At 43.4% G+C, this 27,870-nt stretch overlaps 1 protein-coding gene across 2 annotated transcripts; it reads left to right on the plus strand.

Annotated features, from left to right (window-relative positions):
- On the plus strand, positions 1-27,664 carry LOC147248335 (uncharacterized). 2 transcript variants are annotated; one of them, XM_086227298.1, is made up of 12 exons: positions 1-338; positions 11,309-11,461; positions 14,515-14,622; positions 18,263-18,461; positions 19,218-19,448; positions 20,653-20,759; positions 20,970-21,117; positions 22,247-22,299; positions 24,608-24,705; positions 24,800-24,977; positions 25,152-25,352; positions 26,198-27,664. In XM_086227298.1, the coding sequence occupies exons 1-12, from the start codon at positions 318-320 to the stop codon at positions 27,650-27,652; spliced, it is 2,952 nt and encodes a 983-aa protein (XP_086083424.1). In that variant the 5' UTR covers positions 1-317; the 3' UTR covers positions 27,653-27,664. The 2 variants fall into 2 exon arrangements, with proteins under 2 accessions (XP_086083424.1, XP_086083426.1); XM_086227300.1 differs by having other exon boundaries at positions 4-338; positions 25,155-25,352.
- Positions 27,665-27,870: the final 206 nt, after the last annotated feature.

Raw genomic sequence — 27,870 nt, forward strand, 5'->3', positions numbered from 1 at the left:
AGAGTACTCGAATAATTTGGTTAAAAAAATTATATATATATAAACATATCTATATATTTATATTAACAAAATCAATATATTTTTTTAGTAATCGCGTTGGATTTTTTTTTTTTTTGAGCAATGCGTCGCAGTTCATCTAAAGGCAGAAATCTTCCTCATCATTAACATTAAGTTGGCAAACTTTGGCCACACCTAGATCCTGTCCCATTTCCACTAAAAAATCAGGCATTTTCCCTCCGTGGTGCGTTTGTTTGTGTGACGGCGAGTCCCGGCGGTGTAACCGGAGAGGGGCCTCAGAGAGGGAATGCAGGACTGCAATGGAGCACAATGCAATACAGGTAAAAGCTGGTGTAATTTCTTCATAAATGTCGATTTCTACCACCGATACCCGGCGGTGTTTCTTACCTGTTGACGTGGTGGGGGATAAATTAACTGCGTGTCGCTGTTTAACTGGAGCAGAATTTCTTGTTTTATTTCATTTAGTTTGGCCATTTTCGCATTGATTGTTTCCCATATCAACCAAGCCCAGGCACCGAGAGTTGCTCTGACTGCAATTACAACTTTATTCAACCAGGCTCAACTTTTTTTTTTCCTCCCTCCTCTTTACCCAGAGGAGGAAAATAAAAAATAAATAAACCTCTTGATATTTTTGTATTATTCAGAGTAAACAATCGGCTCCGGCACCGAGTGGTCGCCTCGTTTTTCCTGATACCCGAGCCCCAACCGTTAAATCACCGTTTAATATTTCTGATATTTCTCGCCCCCGTTGTTAATGATTAATTTCTTTGTGTGTCGTGTCGACAGTCCCAGCTTCTCCTTTGGCTACCAACCCCCACCCACACTAACGACACATTAGCCGAAATAAAATTAAAATTTCTGGCCGTTTGCCTGCTTAAAAATACCAGGAAACTTTTAAGCTAGTCCACCGTTTTGGGGCAGAAACTAGCTAGCAGCGAGGCGGACGTCGACATCTTTTCATTTTTCGGATCGCCGACGTCAAATTAATTTGATATTAAAGATTGAAATATTTGTCGACAGGGACGAGGCGGAGCAGCAGCAGCGGTGCTGCTCTTATAACAGAAAGCATATTGATATTATTATCAACCCCCCGACATTTTGTCTCCTCCGTAATTGCTACAGTTTAAGTAGGAATGTTAATATTGAAGAGGTAATACGGAGTTTTCGGTTTTGTTTTTTTTTTGTACTTGAAACAGCGATCAGCCCCCCCCCCCCCCCCCCCCACACACACACACACACACACTTAAAAAAAAAAACAAAAAAAAAAACAGGAAACATCCAGAGGACACATAGCTCGGGCATTGTAGCCGAAACACAAAAAAAAAAAAGTCATTTATTTTGACTGGAATCCCTCATGTGTAGAAATATTTAATATCTCCTCGGTGATTGTATATTTTTGCAGTATCTTCGTTTAAATATTAATTTCTTGCTGCATTGAAAGGTTTTTTTTTTATATCCTGTGGTGAACTTGTAAGTTGTTGTTTTTTCCCCCTGTGAATAACAGGATATCACCAAGGTCAATACTGCAGCTTGTTTGGATTTTTATTTTTTTATTTATTTATTTACAGTCTAAAGCAGGAGACATTTTATTATTAATATTCGTCGGATGTTTTCTCTCTCTCTCTCTCTCTCTCTCTCTCTCTCTTTCTCTTCCTTCCCCTTGAAAAACTGTATAACAAAATCTCACTGCATTATTCCCAGAAATATCACGAGAACTGACGTAGGCAGGGTGCAGATTAAGGGTTTCCATCTTAAACTCGTGTGTGTGTGTGTGTGTGTGTGTGTGTGTGTGTGTGTGTGTGTGTGTGTGTGTGTATGGGCTCACATTTTAGACACAGGGCTGCCTCTCAGATTATATTATGTGGCTTTTATTTTCCTGCCTGCTCAGCTCTGCCTCATTTCCACCGCTAGGCTGGAGCACAGCTTCAGCTGGCCCTCCCTCAGGGCCACAGCCAGAAAAAAAAAAAAAAAAAAAAAGAAGAAGAAAGAGAGGAAAAAAAAAAAGTAGAAAGACTCTGGAAGTCTCCAAAATCCATATCACGGATAATAGTATGTTTTGTGATACACTGATACTAGTATTTATCATCTCACTTCTCTATAATTTAACTAAATATATGTGTAATATACACTCTGCTGCTGAAACCGAAATATGCGCCGTCAATTTATATACAAACGAGTAAAATTCATTTCCTCAAAGGATGAATTGATCCATTGATGATAGGAAAACTGATAAGCGGCTATGTGAGGGCGAGATAATCTAGTCTGATACGCTGCCCCGCTCTTCCCCTCATGGAACACAATGGCAAATGTTAAATTGAGGAGATCCTCAACAGGCAGCAGCGTCTGATAAATCGGTGGAACACAGACGCACCCTGACGGTGGAGTCTCCCTGGTAATTCCCTAATATGTTGGTAACCATCTGACAAGTCTCGTCTTCTTTGCCAGAAACGATTTATAGACTTTTCCCAAATGTTTTGGAAATAAAGAAAAACTTTTTTAAAACTTTTTTTTTAAACTTTTTTTTTTTTTTTTTTTAAATTTCACAGTATCTGCTTGTGTGTTTCAGTATGTACGCGATGTAAAGTACATGTTATGCACGTATATTCTGGTCATCGTGGGTGTGTATCAGCTGCTAACAAAAATTCCAGTGAATTAAAGCAGAAATGCCTGGTAGGATTTGCCTCCAGCCTCTCACGTCTGTGTCTTTGCTGGATTTGTGTTTTGGTGGCTTTGGGTTTCGTTGGTTGTGACGTCAGGTTTTGACTTCTGATTGATTCTCTTAATAATCGACTTTATGGGTCAAAGAATGAGTTGAGAAAGAAATCCCAAGTTTATAGGCTGAAGACCTGAAGTGTTACAGTTTGTAGGTGCATGGCAATCCTGAAGTGAGTGAAACTCACTGGAGGAGTTGAGACGGCCTCGTTTGGCGATGCCTTTGTCTTTGTCACAGTTGAATTCCACTTGAACGCTGTTAGATGTATAAACAGTGGATAACATTTTGGATTCTTTTCTTGTTGTTCCTGTTTTTCCAGACGTACATTCTTTAAATATATGAAATACTTTTCCAACATCATGCCTGTGAAAAAATGGTGACTTTAATACTGTAATAACCGGTTCAAGGCTAATGGTGGTTCGCAGCACTCCTCACGTTTTTTTTCTGAAGTTATGTGAAATAATCCCTGTAGTAATCTAGGCGCTGCTCCCCACCGAGGCTTTGTGATGGCATCCATTTTGTAAAGTATTCCTGTGTTATGATTAGGAATTGCTGTGATACTCCTGCAGTAGCTAACTGGCTGATATTTGTTCCTTCTTATACAGCTTAATGAGCAATAATCCTCCAAACGGAATCTTAACTTTACAAATGAAATGTTGTCACTGCGACTCGCTCCAGCCTGCAGAGGCGTGAGCTGGCTTGATGCTGTTATTCGTGCTGGTGCGTCACTTGAACTTGTCTTATTTCTAATTTGTCATTGTCGTGTAGCTGCTAAGTTTGGAGACGGATATTTTCTCACTTATTTCAGGCAGTACTGCTGTGTTCAGCGAGTAGTTTATGGAATTTTTCAGCAGTTGTATTAGTGTAATAGTCCTGTAGATATATGTAACAGGAATTATTTATATTGCATTTTTAATGTGTTATAGCGCATCTGTTACTCATCTACTCCTTGTTTTTTTCTCACTAAACCAGATATTTCTTGGTAAAACGTTACACAACTGTATCTAAGACGTTTTCATATGGACTTGGAAGAAAGCTCTTGGGCTCATGACTGAATTTAGAGGGAATATTAAATGATTGGTTTACCCTGTAGCATCTCTAAATGAGGCCTGTGGGTGTTGATATTTGCTGGATATTACTCTTCACATTGCTCTTTAAATCTTCAAACAAATGGCGTACAATGAGTCTGCTGTGTGCGTGTTACTTTAAATGTGGTTTATTTGCAGTGTATCATTAAAATTGCGCTGCAATGGATCCACAAGTATTTTATTTTGTCCTCTGCTTCTGTAATTCAGTTCCACCAGTGGGATATATTTTGACATTCAAAAGTGACCTTGCCTGTGTTAACAGAAGCTGTATTGCCACAATATTCCCGCAAGACGAATATTCGCTACATATAAGGACAGAGAAAGTGTTAAAGACAGTGAGCTTGTCTCACTTGATGTTTTTCATTAGTGTGTTTTAGAGTCCTACAGTGTTCCCACAGGGCCTTCAAGTGTGCCTGTGCTTCTCCACAGTGACGTCATTAAATATTATACCACTGCGTTCTCTTATGCGCAGGCTCTTTGAACTCGTCCAGGTGTGAATGAGGCAGTTTGCCTCGGTGGAGCTGCTGTGGATTCTGATTTTGTTTTTCTGCTGTGACATTTATTCAGTATCTTCCTATAAATTGATCCTCGGCCTGCTGCAGCTGGTCTGCAGAGCTATAGCGTGTGGGGAGGGCGGGGGGGGGGGTGCTGCCTGTGGTGGGTTATGGGTATGGTGTGGGGGAGGGTGTGCAGAGGGTGGGGTGGGTGGGGGTTGTGGATCATCAACACAGGAGTGAGAATTTGAGAATATTCTGCATTTAGGCAGCAGGGGGACAGGCAGTGTTGAGGCGTCACAGCAGCAACAGGAATAACAGGAGGGACTGGTTGGTGTACAGACAGACTGGAGCAAGAAGAAGAGAAAATACACAATATGCATTTATTTGCTGAATTTTGTAGTACAATCTTTCCTGAGAAAATGAATAGCAGCTGCACAGGCAACCACACCCCGAGGCTGCACACTAGGGCTGTTATTTCATGTGAAGACACTTGAATGTGACCTCGGCGCGGTTAAAGTTCACTGTCTTGTAATTAACTCCATTCTGATATAATAAAGGAATGTCTTATTAGCAGAGCTGAAACAATTAGTCAACTAGAGGCAAGGGTCATGTGTGGAGACATTTTCAAAGTAATGCCCACATTGTATTTTCATGAGGGGTCACTATTATGTCCCGAGACATGCAGGAGACAGTGTGAATTGTGTTCTGGGTTGGCCTGGTCATCGGCTCAGATCTCCTCCCCTCCTCCAGGCTCCATGATGGTAAAAGTTTTCTGTTTTTGTTTTATCAAATCTAATCGAACCTTTTTGGGGTGTGGACTAAAACTCAGCACTTGATCACTTTGGTTCCACGGAGTTCTGGGAACTTTAGAAACACTGACTTGGGTGGAATAATAGATCCTATTATGATCAATGGAGCAGTTTACATGTTTACGTGGTGAGTGCTCATTTTGTTACTGCAGTGTAAAGTCTTGTAACTATAGAAATGTCACAAATGGAAATAATAAAACCTCAGAATGTTTTTTCATCAGTAAACCACAGTTATAACACAATGACTCATGATAGAGCGGCTGAGAAAACGAGTCCTGGAATAAATCTAGGAAGTGTTAGCATTGTTGAACATCTCTAAGTCAATGGCACAATGTTTCCTCGTACTGTAGTTAAGCGGAATTTTCACATAATTGTTGTCATGTGACCGAGTTAATCACCTTATGCCGAGAAGATACTAAATATGACTGGATCTGAATGGTGGGAAGTTATGCAATGACACAGTTTTAACTTTAGGATGTGTTCAAGGGTTGTTGGAAAAGTAAAATCAAGATGACATGACACTGAGTCTCAGCAGCTCCTGGCTGAACTGGAGGTTTTTGTTTTGGAGAGTTTTTAATGAGCTTAAAGTTGTTTGATTTTATTCAAAAAAATCGTAATCATCATTTGTTATTAATCCGTCAAAATTTAAATGTAGCTAACCTCAGCAGCACCCTGTGGTGGCGCTAAATCCAACATGTGTTGCATCGATCAGCATATATTTAAAAATAGTTGCAGATTGATTTGAAACTGACGCATTTATGCTAATAATAATAATAATAATAATAATAATCACTTGGGTCTTGAAAATGTAAAATTGAGATCAGTTTGGGATAACTGTCTTGTTTCAGCTTGAATGCCAGTCAGTGAGAAATATCTGTTTAATATTTGGTGTCATTTGCAGCTTGAATGACGCAGCTGTCGGTCTGCATATTAGGTTTCATGTATCGCTGTTGTAATTCGGTCTTTTCATGCCTGCAGCTCCAAACAGGATCACACAGGAGAGGAGGCTGCGTGATGGATTTAATATCTGAGAACTGCAGCATTTCCATGGCAGCAGTGTTTTCAGCAGGGTTGTAAAAACTGGATAACCTTGTATTCTGGGTTGTACATAAAACAACATATGTGCTCTGTGACTCGATGTTATCATCATAGATGCAACCCAGAGGCTCAGGGGAGTTATAGGAGAAACTTCAAACAGCATGATTTTAATATTCCCCGACAGCAATGTGGTGTGATAGATCTGATAAACCAACAATAAACCCAAGTGTCCGTGCATCCAGAATGTGTTACATCTCATCTTCTGCCAGTTACTAAGTGAGAACCAAATGTGGAGTTAAATTAGTCCTCAAGGTGGGCACCATTTCCCTCGTTTGTTTGCTAAAAACAGAGCCGTGAAGAAATTAAGTCTTTTATTAAAATATCATTTATTTTGATGATGTTCACTGAATCCACTATGAAGCCGCCAGTCTTGTTATCTTTTCAATAGTGTATTTTAATCTGTTGGAAAAGTTTTTTTTTTAACAAATAAGAGGAGGAACAGTTAATTGACTGGTGCAAAATTGTCTCATTTTTTAAGGAACAAATGTTTGGTTTCACCTCCTCAGATGTGATTTGATCTGCTTGTTTCTACTCTTTGATGGTTGAATTTGTTGTGTTGGATTTTTGCACAAATGAGCATTGAAAAATTGAGTGCTGGGGCTTTTGTGGTATCCGATGGTCCATTTTCAAAGTCTAAAATGCAATGAAGCTGAATTAATTGAGAAAGTAATCAGATAAATGAAGAATGTAGTCACTGGTTACAGTTCATTGTAGCTTTACACTCTTCTGCACTCGTTCTAGCACAGGGAAGTGCAGCTTACATCAGCAGCCTGTGAGGAAGGCGACATGGCACAACTTATATGTCTGCAGTCAGAGTGAAATATTGAGGCGCATTTGTTTATAACCAGACTAGCAAGACTCTCGAGTGTCTGTGACACACAGCAGACCTGAGTTGACAACCTTAATGAGATTTTAGAGTTTCGAGGGCAAGAAGATGCCACTAGAAAGTTCATGTTTGTTTTTTCTTTTTGTTTTTTTGGGCGCAGATGAGACACGGCAGAGTCTGAAGAAAACAAACCGCTACAACATCTAGGATAGGAAGTGGACGGTGATGTGAGACGAAACAGAAACGTCTGAAAAGCTTCCTCTCTACATTGAAGTGTTTTGATATGCACTCTCACTTAAAAATGGTGTTTGCATCGGTTTATTTCAGACTGATGGGTGTTGCTCGAGGCGCGAGGGGGGCCATGATTTAGGGGGACAGCCGTGAGTTTGTTGGATCAAAACAACAACAACTTCTCCTAAAGAATCTTCCCTCTTTGGAAAGAGGCTCTCCTGCTGACAGTTTCTGTCACAAACATCTGATGTGTCACAAAAGCTCACAATAATCTCTGTTTGACACTGTTGATTAATTTCTTATGGACTAATCTGCACATTATTTTTGAGATGAAAATATTATAGATTAGCCTGTAAAATGTCAATCACAAAATTTCACCGTCTATAATAGATAATTCAGAATAACTGATGTCTGTTCAGCTGCCCTGTATGTTAAAGGAAACGAGCAAATCCAAAGATAGAATCACGTCACGTCTGAAATTGAGTCAAGTGACAGAGATGATCTGAGGCGCTGTGTCAAGGTGATTGTGTCAAATAGTCCTTCAGCTCAAGCGCGTCAGTTAAACCTCACGAGCTCAACCTCAGACCCAAAAACTGAACAAGAAGTGTTTCCAAGTATACGTGAGGTGGAGTTGATGTGAACAAAAGCTTTTCAATTAAATGTAAAAAAGACCTTGATTGGTCCAGAGCAGTAAATATTGTCATTGTACGTTTTACTATTTCTTTGTGTCATGTTTCTCAGTGGAGCGCATGAACAGACTGAGGGTAGGGATCGGGATCCAAGATGGCAACTCCATCCCTCATTTGTTCTTTGGTTAAAATGGAAAGGAATTCTGTATCAGGTTATTGAAACGTCCTCAGACCTCCCAAGGCTGAGAATTAAGAAAAACTGCCTCAGTTTATGATGTTCATTCCTGTAATGTTGTACTTTTCTCTTCTTTTTTTCCAAATTATTCTGGATGTCACAGGCCGGCGGCTGGTCACACATCCCTCCTACAAAACACTGAAATCAAAGCTGCAGGTGCAGACTTCCGGCTGCAGCGGTGGCTTTCAGATCCCACTTGATTTACTGTTGCTGCCACGAAAACATCCAGAAACAGAGAGAAATTAGGTTCATGATTGGTGAAACGAAACAAACGCTCAACACAGTGAGGAGGAACATGCAAGAGGAGCCAACTCAACTGGTTTGAAACCTCAGACTACTCAACACCGTCTTCAACTCTGACGCCTCCAGGCTGTAGCACAGCCTCTCTGTTAGGAAACTGTTGCCTCCAAGCCCCTCCAAGTGGTTCGATGCCAACACTCACTGGAACTGCGTCAGTTCTTCCACTTGATGATTTCTTCTAGATCCTTTGTTAGTCATCAATTCTTGTTGCAGAGCTCAACAGTGAGATTCTGGAGGTGACTGTTCCAGTCATATATCTCTGGAGAGGTTTCCGCTATCGGCTGTAATGTCATAATAATGCCAGCAGGTTGTTTGAATGATACCAGCTTTATTTTTCATAAAAACAAAGTTTTATTCACAGTCTCACAGAGAATTACTCCATCACCCATAATCCCACAGTGGAACAGCGACGGCTCCGATGTAAACTGAACAGCATTTTGAATTTCACATGGTTCCTGCGACTGTTTGAGAGGAACCAGGGTGCAGAAGCATGCTTCCTGGCGTTCAACTCGATACAACGTTGGGTTGTACGTGTCATTTGCAAAGCCTCATGGGCTGAGTAGTTCCTTAAACCCAAGGTTCACAGTCTCATGGCCTTTTCTCCATTATCCTGTTATTTGTTTGTGGAGAGTCAAATACTTTAAGGTCACGATTCTTCTGCTCGCTGGTTGTCTTGGTTCCTGCGGTAAAATGCTATAGATGAAGAATTTACCAAAACATCAATGTAGGAATTGAATGGAAAATTCACTTCCGGACCCGTAACTGTTCTGACAGTGGGATGTCCCTACTGAGCTCTGTAGCCATGTATGCGATGGCATTGGCATGCAGTTTCATAGGAATGTTGCTTTGGTGTAATAAGTGGAGTGAGCCGTTGATTTGTGGCTCCAAAAATATCAAAGCGCATTTTGTTTGGCATCACTCATAGCGATGAACTTACAGCAAATGTTCATTTTTCGAGCACTGATGCATGGAAGCATCGTCACTCTGACTCCTGTGAAATTCAAATCTTTAAAATGTCACAAAGTTGCAGAAGTAAAAAAAAAAAGAAAAAAAAATGTTCCACTCGAAGAGCAGCGGAGAACTCTAAACATTTAAAACTGGTTTTCTCTACATTATTATCACGCATCCAATTCTCAATTCTCCCATGACGGCTTTTGGAATTTAACACTGTATTTGCCTCTTTGCTGCCCAGGAGGTGAAACTTTAACAGCAGAGTCGTTCCTTGTAGTTCAGCCCCTTCAATGATTGTAGTATGTATTATATACTAGAATGTTACAATCGCAGTAGTGTAACAAGAATACTGCACTCCGCTGTAAAGATCCAGACTGCCTGGGTTTATCCCTCTCCTGTACCAACCTTTGTAATAAAATGTTTGCTTTTGATTATTTTTGATGATGGTGAGTGTCATTTCGTAAGAGCAGACGTCACCGCCGCTCTGACTGAGAACCTGGATTGCTTTCTTCAGATTTCCAAACGGCCATGCAGTATTTACAGCCGGTATCAGGGCTGCTGCGTGTGGAGGAGTTAATTTTTAACATTTCCCTCTCTGGGTTGTTTAATATATTACAATATCCTGCTTACATGTGAAGGTGCTGCTTCTCTGCAAGATGGTGCAACTTTATCATTAGAGGTGTTGGTGCGAGAAGTGGATTCAGCCGATATTCTTGGCCAGAACTACTTGAGAAAATGCTGTCAGGAATACACAGCCATTTACATGAGAAAGTCATTGTTTGAGGTATTTTTCTCTTTTAACCAATGAAAATGTCAAATTCTCCAGTGGCTGTCTTTAGTTTGACATATTTCTATTCCAGAAAACCTTTTCTGTAACAGTACACACAACTTAACAGGGTTTCTGATATTTTTGTTTGTCTTGACAGTACCAAGTGTAAACTTAGTAAATGATAGATTTCCCAAAAAAAAAACCTACATCCATGGTCCGCAGGCGAGCCTAACTTTGTTTGCTCTGTTTTTTTTAATCTTGCAACAAAGTAACCGAGTTCTTGTGATTGTCTCTGCGCTCCAGCACCTGCAAACCTCAGAAATTATATAATTGGGAGTTTGATGGGCAAACCCGTCGTGCGCCTCTCCAGATGTGAAACGTCTCAGTTGGTGGTTGCTGTGATTGTTTCAACTTCTAGAGTCACACACTGTTTTCAAGCAGCACAACTGTGATATTTCTTTGTGTTCCATTGGCTGATAATGCAACAGTCCATTAAGTAAAATATGTAAAACAAAAATGAACAGGAATGTTTGTTTGAAACTTATATCCACCAGAAGGAATTCCCGGGGATGTTGTCAGGAACATTCATGTTTCCTTTTCAGTTGCTTCTTGGTAACTTTTTCCCCTTAAAAGTTTTCGGTCACCCAATCCAGTCTCTAAACATGCAATTCAGTTTGTGGCTGAAGGTGATTGGAGTGGAGATGGAGACACAGAGATGCGTGTTTCAGGACAAGAACCGCTGGACCAACCCAAGATGAGCAGCTTGTCCTAAAGCTCAGTCGGTCTGACAAATATCTCTAAAACTTGAACCAGACGTTGAACCTCAAACCAGGAGGAACGATGTCTTGCAGCCGTCCTTTAAGTGCATGAGGTTTCTTAACATAACCGTCGCGTGTGTTAAGGCTGGCTTATGCTACTTTGTCAGGAACCTGTGCTTATTTGACTCTGCCTTCAGAGATTTAGGTCCACCAAAGAGATTATTGCCATCTCCAAAAGAGCTTTATGGAGAAATTCTCGACGATGATCGACCCTCAGAACTTAGCAAATGTCAAACCATGCCAGTGAAAATGCCATTGGTGTCTCCTGAGCTTCACTGGGATAATTAACTCTTTCTCATCTGAGTTCCTGTGCTCTCCTCTCCCAGTGGCTGGGTGCTCCCTCCTGCCAGCGAGGCAGCTATGCCTTCTACAAGTCGGTGAGCAGCAGAACTCAACCTGATGGCCCCGTTCAGGTGTGGAAGCTTGGGGAGTTTTACTTCATCCGCTGTGGCCCGCAGGATCCCGTGTGCATTGCTGAGGTGAGACACTTGTTCAGGCGGATGTCATTTATCCCTCTGATGGATTCCACTTTAACTCCCATTTAGATTTATTCTCTAAGGACAGACATTACCGCTGTAGCCAGTGATTTAATCCAGCTTGTATGTTGGTCATTTATCACCCAGTAATCATTGAACTTAACTTCTGGCTGCTACTGCGGCAATTTTTCACACAGCACAATATTTGTGGCTAAAGGACAGTAGTCAGTTATTCGACTGACTAGAATATAGAGGCCGGACAAAACATTACTAATGCAGTACCTTGTAATACTTCTGATGGTACAATATTGTACAATACACTGGCACCAAATATCAATATTTCATAACAGCAGCTGTTGTATGTGTGTATGTTGAAGGTTATAAACTCAGACTGTACTGTGTTGGACGTGAGGCCATCACCTCAGTGTTGTATGTGAACACGTATTCCTGCTTTTTCAGGGGTATTAGGTCTTGTAGATTCATTCTCCTGCACTATATTATTGCCATATCGTGATACAAACGTTATCTCAAGCACAGTATTGTGCAGTATTGTATTTTATTCTACTGAAAGTTGAGCTGCCATCGTGGATGAGAGCAGTTGCAGTCAGCCGAGTCACTCAGTCATGGTCCGACTGGTCTGATGCCACAGGGAAAACATGCCAGTCGAGTCATGCAGGCAAGTGCACGGCAGTGATTACTTGAGTTAGAACAAAATACTCCTGATATGATGATGATGGCTAACAATAAGAAGAAGAAGAACATAGACATATTGTGGCTTTCACATTCCCAAGGCGACTTCAGTAGGTGAGAGAAGGTGGCTTCTGCTGCTCAGGCTGGACACGGACACCTCGCCTCCTGATAGACAGTCACTCCATTTAGTCACAGAAAATTGCAAGTACGAACTTTTGATGATTGATCAACTGTTGTCAGTAAAACAGGCATAACTGCCAAACATTCCATTTGCTCCAGCTTTTGTGATAACACAAAATATACGGAACAATAAGCGTTTTAGACTGTTGGTCACAGAGATCTTGTAATCTTCATCATCTCAGGCTGTGGGAAATAACAACAAGCATTTTTCACAATTTGTTGTCATGGACAAAAATATTTGCTTGATAATGAAAATAATCACTTGTTGAATCCTGAACTATTTTGTATATTTTTGCTGCTGTACTCGTATCAGAAGTCCTGAACGGTTAATCCGTCAGTTTTATTAGTGCGCACGCGACGGGCAGCAGAGATATTCAGACTGTCTTTGTCTCAAGTATGAGACACCAGAAAGACTCCAACACGGTCCACATGCAGCAGCGTGCCATCGTTCTGCTGAGACCTGACTCTAATCTGACACGTCCCTGATTTACAACATTGTGACATCACCAGGGTCTTTTCTCTGACCTCAGAATGCCCCTCAGAAACCGTCATCCAGCAGTTGTCCCAGGCTGAGCAGCACCAACCATGACAGCGCCGCTGAATTTGTTGTAGTGACCCTTAAAATGTTGACTGACCCAAACTGAATCTGCAAACTGAACCAGTCTGGGCATAAAAGCATAAATGGGTCGAGCTCCTGCTCTGCTAGCTGCTCACATTAGCTATAGAGGAAGACTGATAGTATGTTTTATTGAGTCTACATCCCATGGCTAAGCTAAATTTAGCAAATATAGGTCGCCTTCTGAAATAGGAAGGCCATGTGTTAATGAGATTGCATTGTATTTAGGTTGATGGTTTTGTATTGACTGATTAAGATTATGAGGCTTACAATAATAGTTATGATAGCAACTGTTTCATTTTATGATGACTAAAGGTTAACAACAACTGCTGCTGCTCAAATATAAGAACCAGAGCCATCGAACAGCCGTTTTTCTCTTCTCTCTTAAATAAAAAGTCACCAGTCACACTCCCCTGTAACCGGTAACTCACAGTGCTGTTGGTTGAGTAGATTTTTACTCATCACAGCATTTTCATTTTCCTTCCGTGAGTTGATCAAATGATGGTGAAATCCAATGAGCATCTGCCCTGATTTGGACCTCCATTCCTTCGCCACTCTGCTGCTTCCTGGATGACTTAACCACAGCGACCTTCAGTCTAGTGCAGCGTCAATCCACCACCTTGAGTCCTCCCTGAAACAACTACTGGAATGATGTTCATGAAATTTTGTACAGCTGTTCACGGTTATCAGAGGATGAATCCTCATGATCCCCTGACTTTTCCTCTTGATTCCATCCTGATTTGGATGTATTAACTCCTGTGTCAAGCATCATTCAGTTCTAATGAGCAAATCCTGGCGTGCTGAGCTAAGGCCATGAACATGCTGAACTGGGAACTACGAACGTTGAAATTGTCATAGATCCTTTTTTCTGCGGAAATGTGGAAGTGGAAACGTGCTGGTGTGATTAATATGGTTTGTGATGGCTGCGTTCCATTTGGGTGAGTCAAGGCTCAGGTATTGTACAGGTCTACGCTCTGTTTTTGGATGGAGTCATCGATGATGTAAGCATCTTGGCTTTTGGTCTTACTGTTCCTCTCGTGGTCCACTTTGACAAAACTATAATATTAATAATGATGATGATGATGATAAAGCATTTCTGCTTTTAATATGAAGGCAAAAGCACCTTTCTCAGGTAGGTCTGATATTTGTGGGCAGCTGATCCAGGATCATTCCTGACAGTGAGAAAAGATGTCTGATTCCTACTGTTACTGTCAACACGGTTCTGGTACCGTCGTCGTCACATCCTCACTTCCTTCACAAGTCAGTGGTGCAGCGGAACTACACAGCTGTCAAATGATTGATCACCTCGGTATCACCGGGACATGCTGGGCTGTTCACAAAGCAGGAAGCATCAGGAGCTTCTTGTGAAACATGTTGGATGTCATGCCAGCAATGTCCATATGAGCATGTTTGATCAGTAGCATTTCACCACTGTACTTCACTACTTGGGGTGTTGTTTGAGCTTTAGTTCGGCGTATCTCCCTCCTCAAGTTTACCACACTGATCCAGGATTACAGATTCAGTTTAAAAAGCCTGAAGGTTTAAATGATGTGCTTTCTTCTTCATGCAGGTGACCTTACTGTGGGAAGAGCAGACACAGCACCACCTGCTGGCCAGTGCCAGACTCTACTTCCTTCCTGAAGACACGCCAAAGGGCCGGACAAGGGAGCATGGAGAGGTGGGTCAAAGTTCACCAAGCAACTGGCTCATTCTGTTCATTCCTGCTTTCATTCATTTGAGCATGTTTTGTTATTTTTTTTTACATTTGTTTAGTTTAGTTGTAACTTACTGTTTCCTTCATGGCCAAGGCCTGCACTTCACTCAAAATGAAACTAAAAGATGTTGGCAGCAGCTTACAAGAACAGAAAGATATTCTTTTAAGATTTGATCTTTGAGATGAAACTATAGTCTACATCTTTTAAAAAGGAGGGTTTTGGAGAATCCACATCATAAGTCTTGTCCCTGGGTCTGTTCACAAGAACATATGCACAGGCTCCTCCTATGCTATATTAGATAGGAATGCATGTTGAAAGCATGAAAATCATTCCTGCTGTAACTCCTGTAGACTGGTGGAAGCAACATCATCCTAATATAATCTTGGAAATGCCATGAGACCATCTATTAATAACCTTGTGACAGGAACACTGTTTCTTTTTTTAATGCATGTTTTTCCAAGAATCTAAATAAGTTAACCTTTCGTGGAGGCCTATTCTTGTTGACTTGTTGTCTTCATCTCGTTTTCTTTTTGAAGTGTCAAACAACAATATAGTTCTCAATTTGCTGTGTCTTCCCTGTGGTCTGATATTTAATGATCTTTAATTCTGATCCCACTTCATGAGACTTCAAGCAAAACTGATTTCAGTGATTTCACGAGTAGAGTGAGAATATAAGTACTTAATGTGGATGATGAACGTGGTGCACTTGCAGGCTGCGGATCAGCCCTCACATGAAAATCCCCTGTGGGAGTGAGACTAATGTATTACCCAAATTTAAATCCTATGACTTGTCTGGAACCAGATTTTCCACATTTTGAACTCTGATATTCATTTGTTGATGTCACTATGAAGAGGTTTAAATTTCCTGTCGGAAAAAAACGAACCTTCTGAATATTTTTACAGGAATCATTGCCAAGTGTGTTTCTTTAATGTTGTCTAACGGCTTTTCTAGGGCCCTGCACTGGTGACAGTTGTGGATGGAGGAATTTCATTTCTGGCACGATCTCAGGAATACCTCTAGGGAATTTTGTTACATTTGTCACAAACAGATGCTCACACTAAGGACATTGAGTTGAAGTGCATCTTTACTGGCTGGCATAGGCGGTACTTCTACTCTGTATCTGCAACAGGCTGTAGGCTCACTTATGTGGTTCTCTAATTTGTTGAATTGGTGCTTGTGTGTGTGTCCTGTCGAACGTCTGAAAAAACACATTTTAAGGTTATTATAACAGAGGAGCAATTAAGCTGCAGCTTTGAAACTTAAACTAAACTTTGCAGGGAGGACAAGTTATTTTTCTCCTCTTTTTTTTCTGTTATCTTGGTTGAAGTTTTGCTGTCTTCTGAGATTTTTTTTATACAAAATGTGCATTTGGTAGATAAAATGTCACAAGATAGCAACATCATCTGATGTGTTCAAATAGCCTTCAGCTTGGTTTATAGTTAAGTGTCAGATCAACGCCACAGCCTCCGTTGCAGCATCGAGATGTGTCGTCACGTGCGCCTCCTTGGAAATGCAACTAGGCATCATGTTGAGGGAGACATCAACACCATCAACAACTCCGACATCTCCTCTGGTCTGAGCCATAGGAGTGCAACAGTTTGGCAAACTGTAGCTGTGTGTGTGTGTGTGTGTGTGTGTGTGTGTGTGTGTGTGTGTGTGTGTGTGCGCGCGCGCGCAAATACTCAGCAGATACACACAATCAAGTATTATGTTTGTTTCCATGTGGAACCAAAAAAATTGCGGTTCACATGCTTATTTATCTGCATCCCTCCAGTGGAATAGAAGCCGGACCACTTCAGCAGTGTAATTGCAGCATGACACAGCCTAACCACCGCAGATAAAAAAAAAACACTCATCCACAGCGTAGGTCATGTGATTGGGCTACGGTGTGCACCAAACACTCTGCTAACTCAATCTGTAGTCTTCAATTCATCATCTGTGCGTCATTTGAAATGTCAGTGTGGAGAATACACAGCAGAGCTGCTGTCATTCACCTGGGCTGATGTGCCGTCAGTAGCACAGTGACTGGAGCAACAGCTTGGGAATAAATGTTGGTTCACAGGTGGAGTTTATGGCACCATTTAAACCCTGACACCAACTTACGTCCTGGATGACTCCAGGACACAGAGGACATGTGAGATTTGATTTGAAGGTGGTCGGGGCCCCTTGTGGCAACTAAGCAGTGTGAACTGCAGAGAAGGATAACCGATGTCCTCTGTGTGATTGGAAGTACACAATCATTATGTGCCAACTGCATTTTTGCAAGTGTAACTGTTGGAAACTTATGTAATTAAAAGACCCAGCCAAGATTAAAGTGGGCCTATCTCAAATTGAAATCCTGGTGCCCTGCCAACTGCCGGTTGAAAACAACAACGTATTTAATCAGTGCAATTGAAATGAATGTACTTGTGTATTCGCGTGTGGTGGGGAGGTGAGATCTGATCACATGTTGCCGCTCGTGTGAATTCAGGTACTTACAGCTGTCCACCTGTGATTGGATCACCTGAGACACGTTGGTGGAAGCGTGAGCACAAGTTGTTCTGAACATTAAGCTGCATCATGTAGACGTCTGCGTGAGAGAAAAAGACTTTAGGAGCTGTAAATGTCTGTTCATAACTACTGTAGAGCCACTTTGGCTTTTTCTGTGTCAGCGAGCTCACACCTGGCTACTGTGGCAGCAGGAATGTGGGAACTCCCGACTGGCTTCAGCCCAGGGGAGGTGGGGGTTGTGGGGGTTGTGTTCCTCCTCTTAACTCGTCTCTGTCATACAGCACAACGAGACAAATCAGAACCCAATCCCAGTTCAGCTGGGTGCAGCAAGCCTCAGTGGAGTCAAGGCTCAAGTTTGAACACAATCGTTCAATAAGTTTCAAAAGATTTATTTTCTTCCTCCTTTTTTCCATTGTATTTAGAAAGTTGAGAGCAGCCAAAATGTTTGAAAAACATCAAAAATATAAAGATCTGCAGTAAGCACACAAAATGGCCATTGACTTCAGGCAAACCTCCCTCTCAACCTTCCCACATATAATTAAGGGATCATTTACTGAATCATTGAGTGCTACCAGTTCCAGGGAACTGAACTTGAACTAGAGCGACTTTACTTTCTGCAGAAACCGAATACTTCTGATATGGACTCATCAAAAGATTTTTCAAATAAAGTAATCAGCTACGTGTCCCCTTTCGTTACTTGTTTGATTTCCTGGTATGGGAGCCTCCCAGCATGCAGAATTTTTACCTGATAGCCAGCTAAATAATTGACATGCTGCAGCTATAACAGAAGTTCTTTCCCAATAAGTTCTGAGATAAAAGTTCCCTTGGGTGGAAAGCTGTAGGATTCAATTTTCCTTTGTTCCGTGTGCAATAAATGGGCCTAATTCCCTCTAAATGTCGACTGCACTGCTAAACAGCAAATCACTGTGGCTAACATTCTAATGCTTTGACCTCTACTCTACATCAAATTTTCACTTGTGGGGAAATAAAGGCCTGATCTGTACAAAATACTGTAACTAATACATTAAAAATACTGTAAATCGGTCGCTCCAGTTCAAAATGGCTCAGTCAACTGAAGTGGGTTTATTGATTGAACCTCCATTTGTGTTTAGGATGAAGTTCTTGCCGTATCCAGAAAGATGGTGGTGCGGGTGGAGGACCTGGTGCGCTGGTCGTGTGCGGAGCCGACAGGTTGGAGCAACAGCCTGAAGCTGCCAGTTTGTGTCACCAATGGACTCCACAAACCTCCACCGAGCGTTGATGGCAGCAACACCCCGGCGGACAGCGAGCCTCTTAAAGACAGAACTGAGAGTAAGAAACACCACAACACCCATGTGACTGCAAGAGACTATCTTCGAATTAGCTAGTGTTTTCATTTACAGATTTATGTCAACAGTTTCTCGTTTTCTTTGTTTGTTTGAACCTCATATTTCCTGCAGATGTTTCACATTAAAAGCCTAACAGACAAGGGAGAGACATTGTGCTCTGGATGTGACACATCTGTGCTGGAAGTATCACTTTTCTTTTGATAGTATCTTCACATTTATTGAGAGAATAGCAAAGAAAGAAGTGAAATAAAGCATGCACATGTTAAAGTAGGAGCAGTGATGTAGCGTGAATGGCCTGATGGAATTTGAGCTGAAGATACGTATGTACTTTGAATCCATCAGATAAATATGGGGATAAATGAGCTTGCATTACTAGGAAAAACTAATTTAAAAAAAAAAAAAAAGTTTGACGTGTGTTTTTGTCCCGACTACCATTAGCTCTGACTAAGCTGTGTTTTGCTCCCTACATGCTCCCGTGGGAAATATTTCCCTCCAAATCAGTTGCAGGAAACATTTGCACATGTCTTTTTTTTGCAACATTTCCATAGTTTGTGTGAAATTAAACGGAAATGCAGTAAATGAGACTATTCTTTATGTAGCAGTGTCTGCAAAAGACTGTTTCATCTTTAAAAAGATTGCTGGTCATGTTCTCTCCAGCTGCAGATGCTGTTCAGGCTAGTTGATATTCATAAAAAAATCTCAGCAGAACATGTTTTTGTTCTGTCTTCTTTCCTCCCAGATGGTCTGGCAGAGCGTCAGAGCGTCAAAGTACTCAGCTACCCACAGTACTGCCGCTTCCGCTCCCTACAGAGACGCATTCAGGATGGAGCAAGGGGGCCAGCGCTGCAGGACGCCAACCTGCTTGCCCTGGGCGGTGTCAAGGCAACACCCAACACCCGACTGATGTACTGCAGGGACACCTTCAACCACCCGACACTGGAGAGCAGCGCCAGCTTCTCCTGGCAGTTCAGTGAGTCACAGTGAAACCAGAACACCGTCCTCATCAAGAGACTTGCCCACCAGAGGCGTCACTGGCTTAGAGAGAGTTCATATGCAAATGCTTCACGTCTGCCGTCAGTTATGAACTCATAACAGACACAACAGTTTGTTTTTGCCGTTGATAACAATCCGGCTCCAGCAGACGCACAGAGGTCGCTCTCAAGGCTGGGGTCAATTTATGCTTCTCCTTTTTCTCTCTCTCTCAAAGATGCATAGAAACATCTATGAGGACGAATATTAAAAAGGCTTCCAGTTTGCCAGGTGATCCCACACACCTCCTTGTGCTGCTTCAACCAGTTTAATAATCCGTTTCAGACCAAACCAAAAGGGGCAAAGGCTGCTTCATCTGCTGCCCCTTCTGTGTCTTGACAAACCATCAGAGAGCCAGAGAGCATTTGCTTCTTGGCTGGTTGGAACAACATGTAAAATATATAATCTGCACCACCAGCGGTTCTGATCTTTGACAAGCCAGTCATTTTCCGTCTGTCCTGCATAGAAATGTGACTGGTGAGCTAAAATTTGGTTGAAAAATGTTTTGTTGTCGTCTGTGCATCTAAAAATGGTTATTTTAATGTTTGTTAAGTTGGTCAAGGGCTGCCGCCTGCTGAAAAAGACCAGTTCTGAGAAATCTTTTGGCCTGCAAATCAGTGAGTACAGGAAAGGACTGGAAGACGTGAAGTCGACTGAAAGGTGATTGGTGAGATGAAGAGTATCACAGCTGAAGAGCACGGAGCCATTTGGTCAGGGAAATGAAATGAACATCAGGGTCTGAAAGGATCAAGTGACATCTCTTTACATACTTCTGAATGTCACTGACGCTCCTCCTCAAAGACTCAAGAGTCCACTAAGCGTGAACTGCATCACCCGCTAACAACCAGCCAGGGGCAAGCAGGCTGAGAAAGACTAAGTCTCTGCGAGAGAGAGGCCTTCGTGTACAACTGACTAATGACATCAAATTACAGACTAATTTCTCTTCTATCCATTTTGGAGTTGAACTTTAAAAATACAAAAACCTATGTTGAGCGTCCTCTGTAATTACTCCCACATGAATCACAAGAATCTTGTTTTGAAATCAAATAACTTTGCCTGTTTGTAGAAAACATCTCATCGTTTGATGAACAAGAAACGTTCTCACATTCTTTGAATTTTTCCGTATGTGTCTGTTTTTGCGGTAGGATGTCCATCTTTAAGTCTTCGAGGACGACCTCGCAAGAGGAGAGGCCGTGACAGCAAAGACTCTCCCACCTCGAGTCAGTCCGAGTCCTGGATCGAGAGGATGAAGGTTTGATTCTTTACAATGGATCAGCTGTCAGTAATTAACATTAAAACAAATGAGGGAATCTGTATTTTGGTTGATGTTTGTTGGCGGTTACTTTACTTTGTTGCTGTTGTCTCTTGGCCAAGCGTGAAATAACTATGAGAACAGCAGCATCATGAATAAATCAAATGAGAACGTGAGTGCTGTGAGTGATTGTATCTCGTGTTCTTCCAGGAGAATGTGATGGGCAGTGTGGAGGTGGGCTGTGAAGGCGGCTGGCTCCCCCACCCTGAAGAGCAGCTGTTCCTGGATCAGCTCTACGCCTTCATGGACCGTCACGGCTCACCCATCCACAAAGTTCCCAACCTCGGTTTCAAGAAGAGTGAGTCACAGCTTAATCTCAGCCTCTCTGGTGTACTGGTGTTGACGGGTGAATATGGCCGCCCGCTCTCTGTGAGCTGACTGGAGACGTGATATTAAGATGAATAATACGGTCATAGCAATGCAAGTCACAACTGTTCCTCCTGCAAGGGCACACAGAAACCAAGGTTGAGCTCATTTAATTTTTTTAAATGCATGCATGGATCAACAAGGCATCAGACCGCTGGCCCTGGTCTCTGAAAGGCTCCAGTGTTATGATCCCTGCCTGAACTCAGACTGGTGCAACGGCCTTGGTGGCTCCCAGTCTCTTCCCAGCTGCAGCAGAGGACGGTCAGCTGCCTGAACCTATGCACAGCTGCTTCAGAGTTGGAAAACCCTTGAATGAAAAGCTGATATTAGAACATCCTGACCACGTTTGATCTTGGGAAGTTGAAGAAAAGCCATGTTTGATGGCTGTAGGTGAGAGTAGGAGTGAAGACTGACCGTCTTCATCAGTGATTTCATTGTAACTGGAACCATGATTTACCTGCTTTAAGGAGCGATGGAGACCACGGACTTGTTGGACAACAAGGAATAAATCAACTCGGACACTGGGTCATTTTTAGACGCATTTTAATGTCAAATCTGAGCTTTTCCATGATAGTGAAGATGAATCGATGGATGGATTGATGAGGAGAGGGATTTATTATTTCAAGCATTTGAACTTGTTCTCAACTTTGCTCAGTTAAAATCATTTTCTAAACTCTTTGGCATCACAATTCCATTTTGTTTCCACATCCTGTTAATGGCTTTGCCTGAGCTCACTGATATATTTACCATATTTGACTGTATTTTCTGCCAGAGTTTTCTGTGTATTGGGAAAAGGTGAGTATGTGGCAGATGAAATCATGATCAGAGTTGTGTGTTGTGTTCCGTCTGATCTGGTTCAGGGGCGTTTTGGAAAGCAGCAGTCCATCTCACTAGATTTTTTTACCTGGAGAGAGAAGAAAATGATGCACTCTGGCTGAACAAATATATTGTGAATTGCAAACTGATTTGCACTTCTATCTGCTCTCCTTTCATATTTGCATTTGCCATCTGGTTCCACTCTGCTGGTCTGCTGGGTTTGTCCATCATCTCTCTCTCCTCAGTTGACCTCTTCCTCATGTACTCTGTGGTCAGACGGCTCGGAGGCTACGAAAAGGTGAGTCACTTCATTTTCATTTAGTTTTATTTAGGCGCCATTTAGCCGCACATACTCATGTCCCACCCCAGCCACACAAATGGAGGGACACGGACCCTTCTCTGACCTATGGCCCTGGGTCCACCAAAGCTTTTATTTTCCAGCCTAAAGCACCAGGTGCTCTCCTGAAACAACCCTCGCTTCGAGATGCAGCGTTTGGTTAATATGATACAGAATGTTAGCGGAAATAAAAATGTCAGCATAAGGAACTTTCTCTCACCTGTGCTCTGGGTGAAATAAAGACCAAAGCAGAGGGAGAGACGACCACCCCCTGGATTGTGTGGCTGTGGGTGAGGTAACGTCGTCTGGCTGCTGCTGTCTTAGGTTGCTGTTGTTCAGCTCTCGTATGTGTTAGAAGTGACGGTTCGTCTTCTTGGTAATTGTCCTGCCCCTCCTCAGCAGTCACGTCTGTGTAAAAAGTGGCAGTGACAAGTGCTGCTTCTTAACCAGAGTTGAGCTTATTTAAGGGGAAACTGTTTGTGACCACAAATGATGCTGAACGCTCGGCCCAGAAAACACACTCAGCCCCTCATCATGCTCCGCCCCTTTTCAAGCTGCTGGCACTTGTGACAGCATAAAATCTTACCATTGAAAACAATTAAAAAGACACACTGTCTGCAGGGAAAACGTCTTCAGTGGACACCGGCCTTAAGCTAGAGACACAGAGAGGTTTGTGTTTTTCCATCGGATTACTAATCACTCCCGCTAGCTGTGACACGATAAGGTTCTGTGTTGCTAAACAATGTTTCATTTTCGCTCGACTTTTCAGCATGGCAGCCGTGTCAAAAATGATACGAGGAGGAAATGGACAGTAAAATAGGAGATCAGCACTCGACAGGTTAATAACATGATCTGGCTTTTGTATCCAAACCTCATTTGCAGTAATGACCACTTTTGATCCTGCAAATTCAGATACATTGACCTCTCTGACACCTTGACTTGGTGTTTCTATAGAAAATAAATGGAATCTGATGACTCCACATTTGCTGTCTGATTCAGTGCTTTTCCAGCTTTGGCACTGAGAAACACACACGCAGACGCGCGCACACACACATACAAACACGTCTGGTTAAATTTCACTAGAGTTGACGATGCTTGTGTGCATCAAAAACAGATGGAGATGATGTGAAGTTTTTGACTGCCCTGTTCAAGCGTTCTCCTCAGGACTCCCCTGTTTATACTGACCAGCTATACGAGGCCCATTAAAAAAAAAAAGAAAAAGATCATATTTTGTTACTTTCAAAAGGCGAGCTTCATCTTAAATAAGTGTCCATGGTCCACCCACGGGCCTCGGCCCAGTGGTTGACAAACCCATACTCCTCATTCATGAAGCGTTATGCAAGCTAGCAGCTAACTTTATGGGCTGTTGTTTTGTTTTCTTCTCCTCATTGTTTCCACTACATGTATCAGTCATGGCAGATGTGGTCCAGCTGTTAGTAATTACATCGGTTTACCCTGCACTGACATGTCAAAATGGCTGCCATGAAAAGGGCCTATTCATTGAATAATGGTTGAGATATTTCACTCAGTTACAAATGTCAACCTCATGGTGGCGCCAGAGGAAAATTCAGTGTGATTCATGAACACTGGACTGTCTGAGCTCACATCAAACTGATGCACCAGTAACCCAGCAGATAGTTGTGGAGATGATTCAGTTTGTGTTGTAGCAAGGCTGAAGATTCATTCATGCATTCATGCATTCATCCCACACACAAGACACAAGTACAAACATTTAGCTTGTAGACAAAGATGAAATCTTGCATAACGGCAAATAAATCTCGAGGACAAGATTGTCAGACCAGTTTTCAGTTGTTTTTCTACTGTAGGAAATAAAAGATGATTCATTAAAAATCTCTGTTGTTTCTCAGCAGCAAACACACACGCTGCAGAAGCTGCGTTACAATAAACAAGCAGGCACAACGGTGTTTACAACCAAACACTGTTCTCCTCCTCAGTTCAGCCGCTGTACTGAACACAGCCTTGTACTGAACCCTTACACAACGTCTTTGTAAATCTACTGACTCACTGTGCAAGTGTTTCAGCCCCGCATCACACACACACAAACTCATTCTCCCATACACACTCACACACACACACACACACACACACAGCACTCAACTGGGGTGCCGACTCTTCTCCAAAAAATGTAATTCAAACAAATCCAAACCAACATGTAATTTATTGGCCGTTCGACTCACAGTCATGATGGATGGCTGTTTGCCCTCTACCAGCAGGACTGGAACACTCATCGTGTTTGCGTTTGTCACAGGTGACCTCAGACCGCCTTTGGAAAGTGGTTTATAACGAGTTGGGAGGATGTCCGGGCAGCACCAGTGCTGCCACCTGCACCAGGAGACACTACGAGAGGTGAGATTGAGCACTGAAACATCACATGTAATACGAACAAGTGATTCACTCTAAAAGTGGTCTGAACATTGATGACTGCTGAACTCTGTGTCAGGCTGATGCTGCCTTATGAAGAACACCTAAGAGCTGGAGGAACAGAACCCAAAATCCCAGATTCCCCCATGCCTTCGAAGCCCAGAGGAATACGGGGGAGGAAACCACTTGCGAGGGGCAGAAAACCGGGACCCAAACCCAAGGAGAAGCTGACGCCCCCTCCTCCTCTTCCCCGCACTGTAAGAAACATAAACAACCAGAATTAAAGGGTTTTTTGTTTTTGTTTTTTAATCTGTTTTCATGTCTGATGTCAAATCAGGGGACTTGTTTATATAAATAAACAATGTTTTTATTTAAATGAATGGGGCCAAAATGTCAAACTGAGCACTGCCCATCAACTCCCTCTATCTTAGCAGATTGTGAACCCGGACGGCACCGTGGTGATGAAGAGAGGCCGAGGTCGACCGCCGGGCAAACGCAACAAGGCCACGCTGATCGCTCAGGCGAAGCTGCAGGCTCAGCAGCAGGCCAAGGCCAAAACAGTAGCTGAGTCCCTGAGTCCTCTGCTTCCAGCCAGAGGCAGAGGTGGACCGATCCCCAGCAGCACCCACAGGGTACAACCTCTTATTAAATTTACAGAAGTGCATTATTCCACTCCAACGATACCCAGACCACACCAGAATAAGACAGTCAACAGCTGCAGCAGTGACTGGTTCCTCCAGCAGAACACACTCGTCCATGCTCACGATGAAAACACAGGAAACAAAATCTGAATCTTTACACACACAGCGATGAGCCTGATGGATACATGTGTTCTAAATAGTCAAGACAATGTTCTATTCATGGAGGCAAATGCACAGGTATAAACCATGACCTATCACTTGAGAACATCAGTGTTTTCATGAATGTTTTCAGGTTAGTTTATAAGCTTGTGTGCACTTGCCGTTCCAACACCACTACTAGAACTGAGAAATGGATACAAGCAGAGATGGACTGATTAATCACTTTGACCAAATAAACTGCCGTCCACGGATGTCTCACAAATGAGTGGAACCTGGCTCCAGGGTAAAGGCTGGAACAGCTGATTGTACAGCAAAGTTGACAAGAAGCACCCAGTTGATGCAACAACACAAGACAGGCCCACGGGGAGGAAAATAAGTCATGCAAATGTTACTTTTAGTAACAAAGTGTGGCGTTCTATGTTCCAGGCAGTTCAGCCACATAAGTATCTACCAGTCTAGTTAATTCCCACAACTCAGGGTTCTTCCTCCTGTGTCAAAATACACAAATCGTTGCGACAGCTAACGCCTCCACTCCAGAGACCTGGTCCTGTGTAATGTCCCAACTGGCCAAATCACAGAGCGCTGCTGTAGTTAGTGAGTAGAGCATAGAACTGTCACTCACCTGCTGCGTGTAACAACCACACAAATAAACGTGACCCCCTTCTTCTGTCCTCCAGGTGTCGCAGCCTGTCCAGACCCCGTGCCTGCAGCCCATCCAGACCGCCATCCTGTCTGCCAACATGCCCCTCACCCCTGATCTCTCCCCCATGTCCACCCCCTTCCTCTCTTTCCAGCCCAAACCAAAGGAGCAGAAACAGGATTGGGGGGAGTCTGCGGCTCCGGCTCCGGCTCCAACTCCAACTCCGACTCCAGCTCCAGGCGTGCTCCTCTCTGCTCTGCCCCGCCACTTTGTCGGTGGATCTCTGGGCGGGTTCAGCCCCATCAAAGGCATGTGTCCCTTAGATGTGCTCAGGAACCACATGAGCTTCCAGAGAAGCCTGGAGAGTCCAGCACTGACGCCCCAAGACCCGACCCAGCACCATCCCACCATATACACCCTCCAGCCCAAACGTACAAGCCCAGATCCCCCTCATCCAAGTGGGGACCAGCTCCCGTCTCATCCCCACCCGCTCCTCCAGCACCACAACCGGTGCTCAGGGTGTCACCTGGATGAGGCAACCCAGAGAGGAAGCAGTAGGGACGCCAGGAGCCGGCACCCTCTGCCCCCTCTTCGGGTCCTGCCTTTGGACCTGGACTGCAGTGTTCAAGTGCGGCAGTTGATGAGGACTCGTTTGGGCTCGTCTCAGTTTCAGACCTTCACTCGTCGACTGTCTGAGGCGCTGTCCCAGGACCTAAGCACCAAGCCCCCGTGTTCTCCCATCACCCCTCCCCCTGAACAGGCCCTGCCCCTAAATCTTAGCAAACGCTTCACAGCTAAGCGATCCAGCACAGATGGACCAGAACAGAGTCGAGCAACGACTAACGGGAACATAGATCAGCCATTAACCAAGCGAGCCAGAGTCGGCTGCACAGATCAACTGGAGGACTTCAGCCTGAGCGGCCGCTCCAGCTCTACAGGGGGAGGAGCAGAGGGGCAAGATGTGGAGATGAAGAACCAGGAGGAACCAGCAGATCTGAGCTCCCCAAGCAGGATCAGGGCCTTCCTGCTTGGGTTGCCCCCTTTCCAGGTGAAGATTGAGGAGGATCTGACCGGAATGAGGTTTGGGAAATTTCTTCCTTCAGGATCTGAGGCAGAAACCCAGAGGACTGCGATGGACAGAGTCGAGGGAGGAGTGATGAAGAAAGAGCTAAAGGAGGAAGAGGAAGCGGTAGAAGTGGAGCAACATGAACCTGAGAGAGGGAGCCAACCACAGAAGGACCCCACCAGAGTGGAGTCTACCACCATACAGATGGAATTTGTTAAAGGTGAAGATGTTGAGATGGGAAAGGAGGATGTAACGGAGGAGGCCGCGACCTCTGTGACCTCCTCTGTTGGCCAAATTGTGGATTTAGTTGGGCATCAGATGGCCAGTGTGGAGAAAATGGAGTGTGATGTGGAGGCCTCCTCTAAGGGGCTGCCGAGCCCAGTTCTGCCCCAGCCCACCGCTCTGGTCCTGGCCCAGCAGAGCTGAAGAGACCTGGACCCTCAAACACTGATGCACGTTAGCAGACCTCCTGGTTTTAGCAGTGGGGGATCAGAAAGCCGTCGTACGAGCAGGTTTTGGATGCTGGTAAGTTGTGTCCACCGTGGGGCGCTTCAGTGCTTGAGTCAGCTCAGGTCGGAGCCTGAACACGCGGAGCAGGGATTCTTCTTTCTTCATCTTTGAGACTATCAGAGCTCACGTCTTCT

Source organism: Aulostomus chinensis, chromosome 15, assembly GCF_037954235.1.
Source record: "Aulostomus chinensis isolate RoL2024-O1b breed Wild chromosome 15, RoL_Achi_v1.0, whole genome shotgun sequence".
NCBI lineage: Eukaryota > Metazoa > Chordata > Actinopteri > Syngnathiformes > Aulostomidae > Aulostomus > Aulostomus chinensis.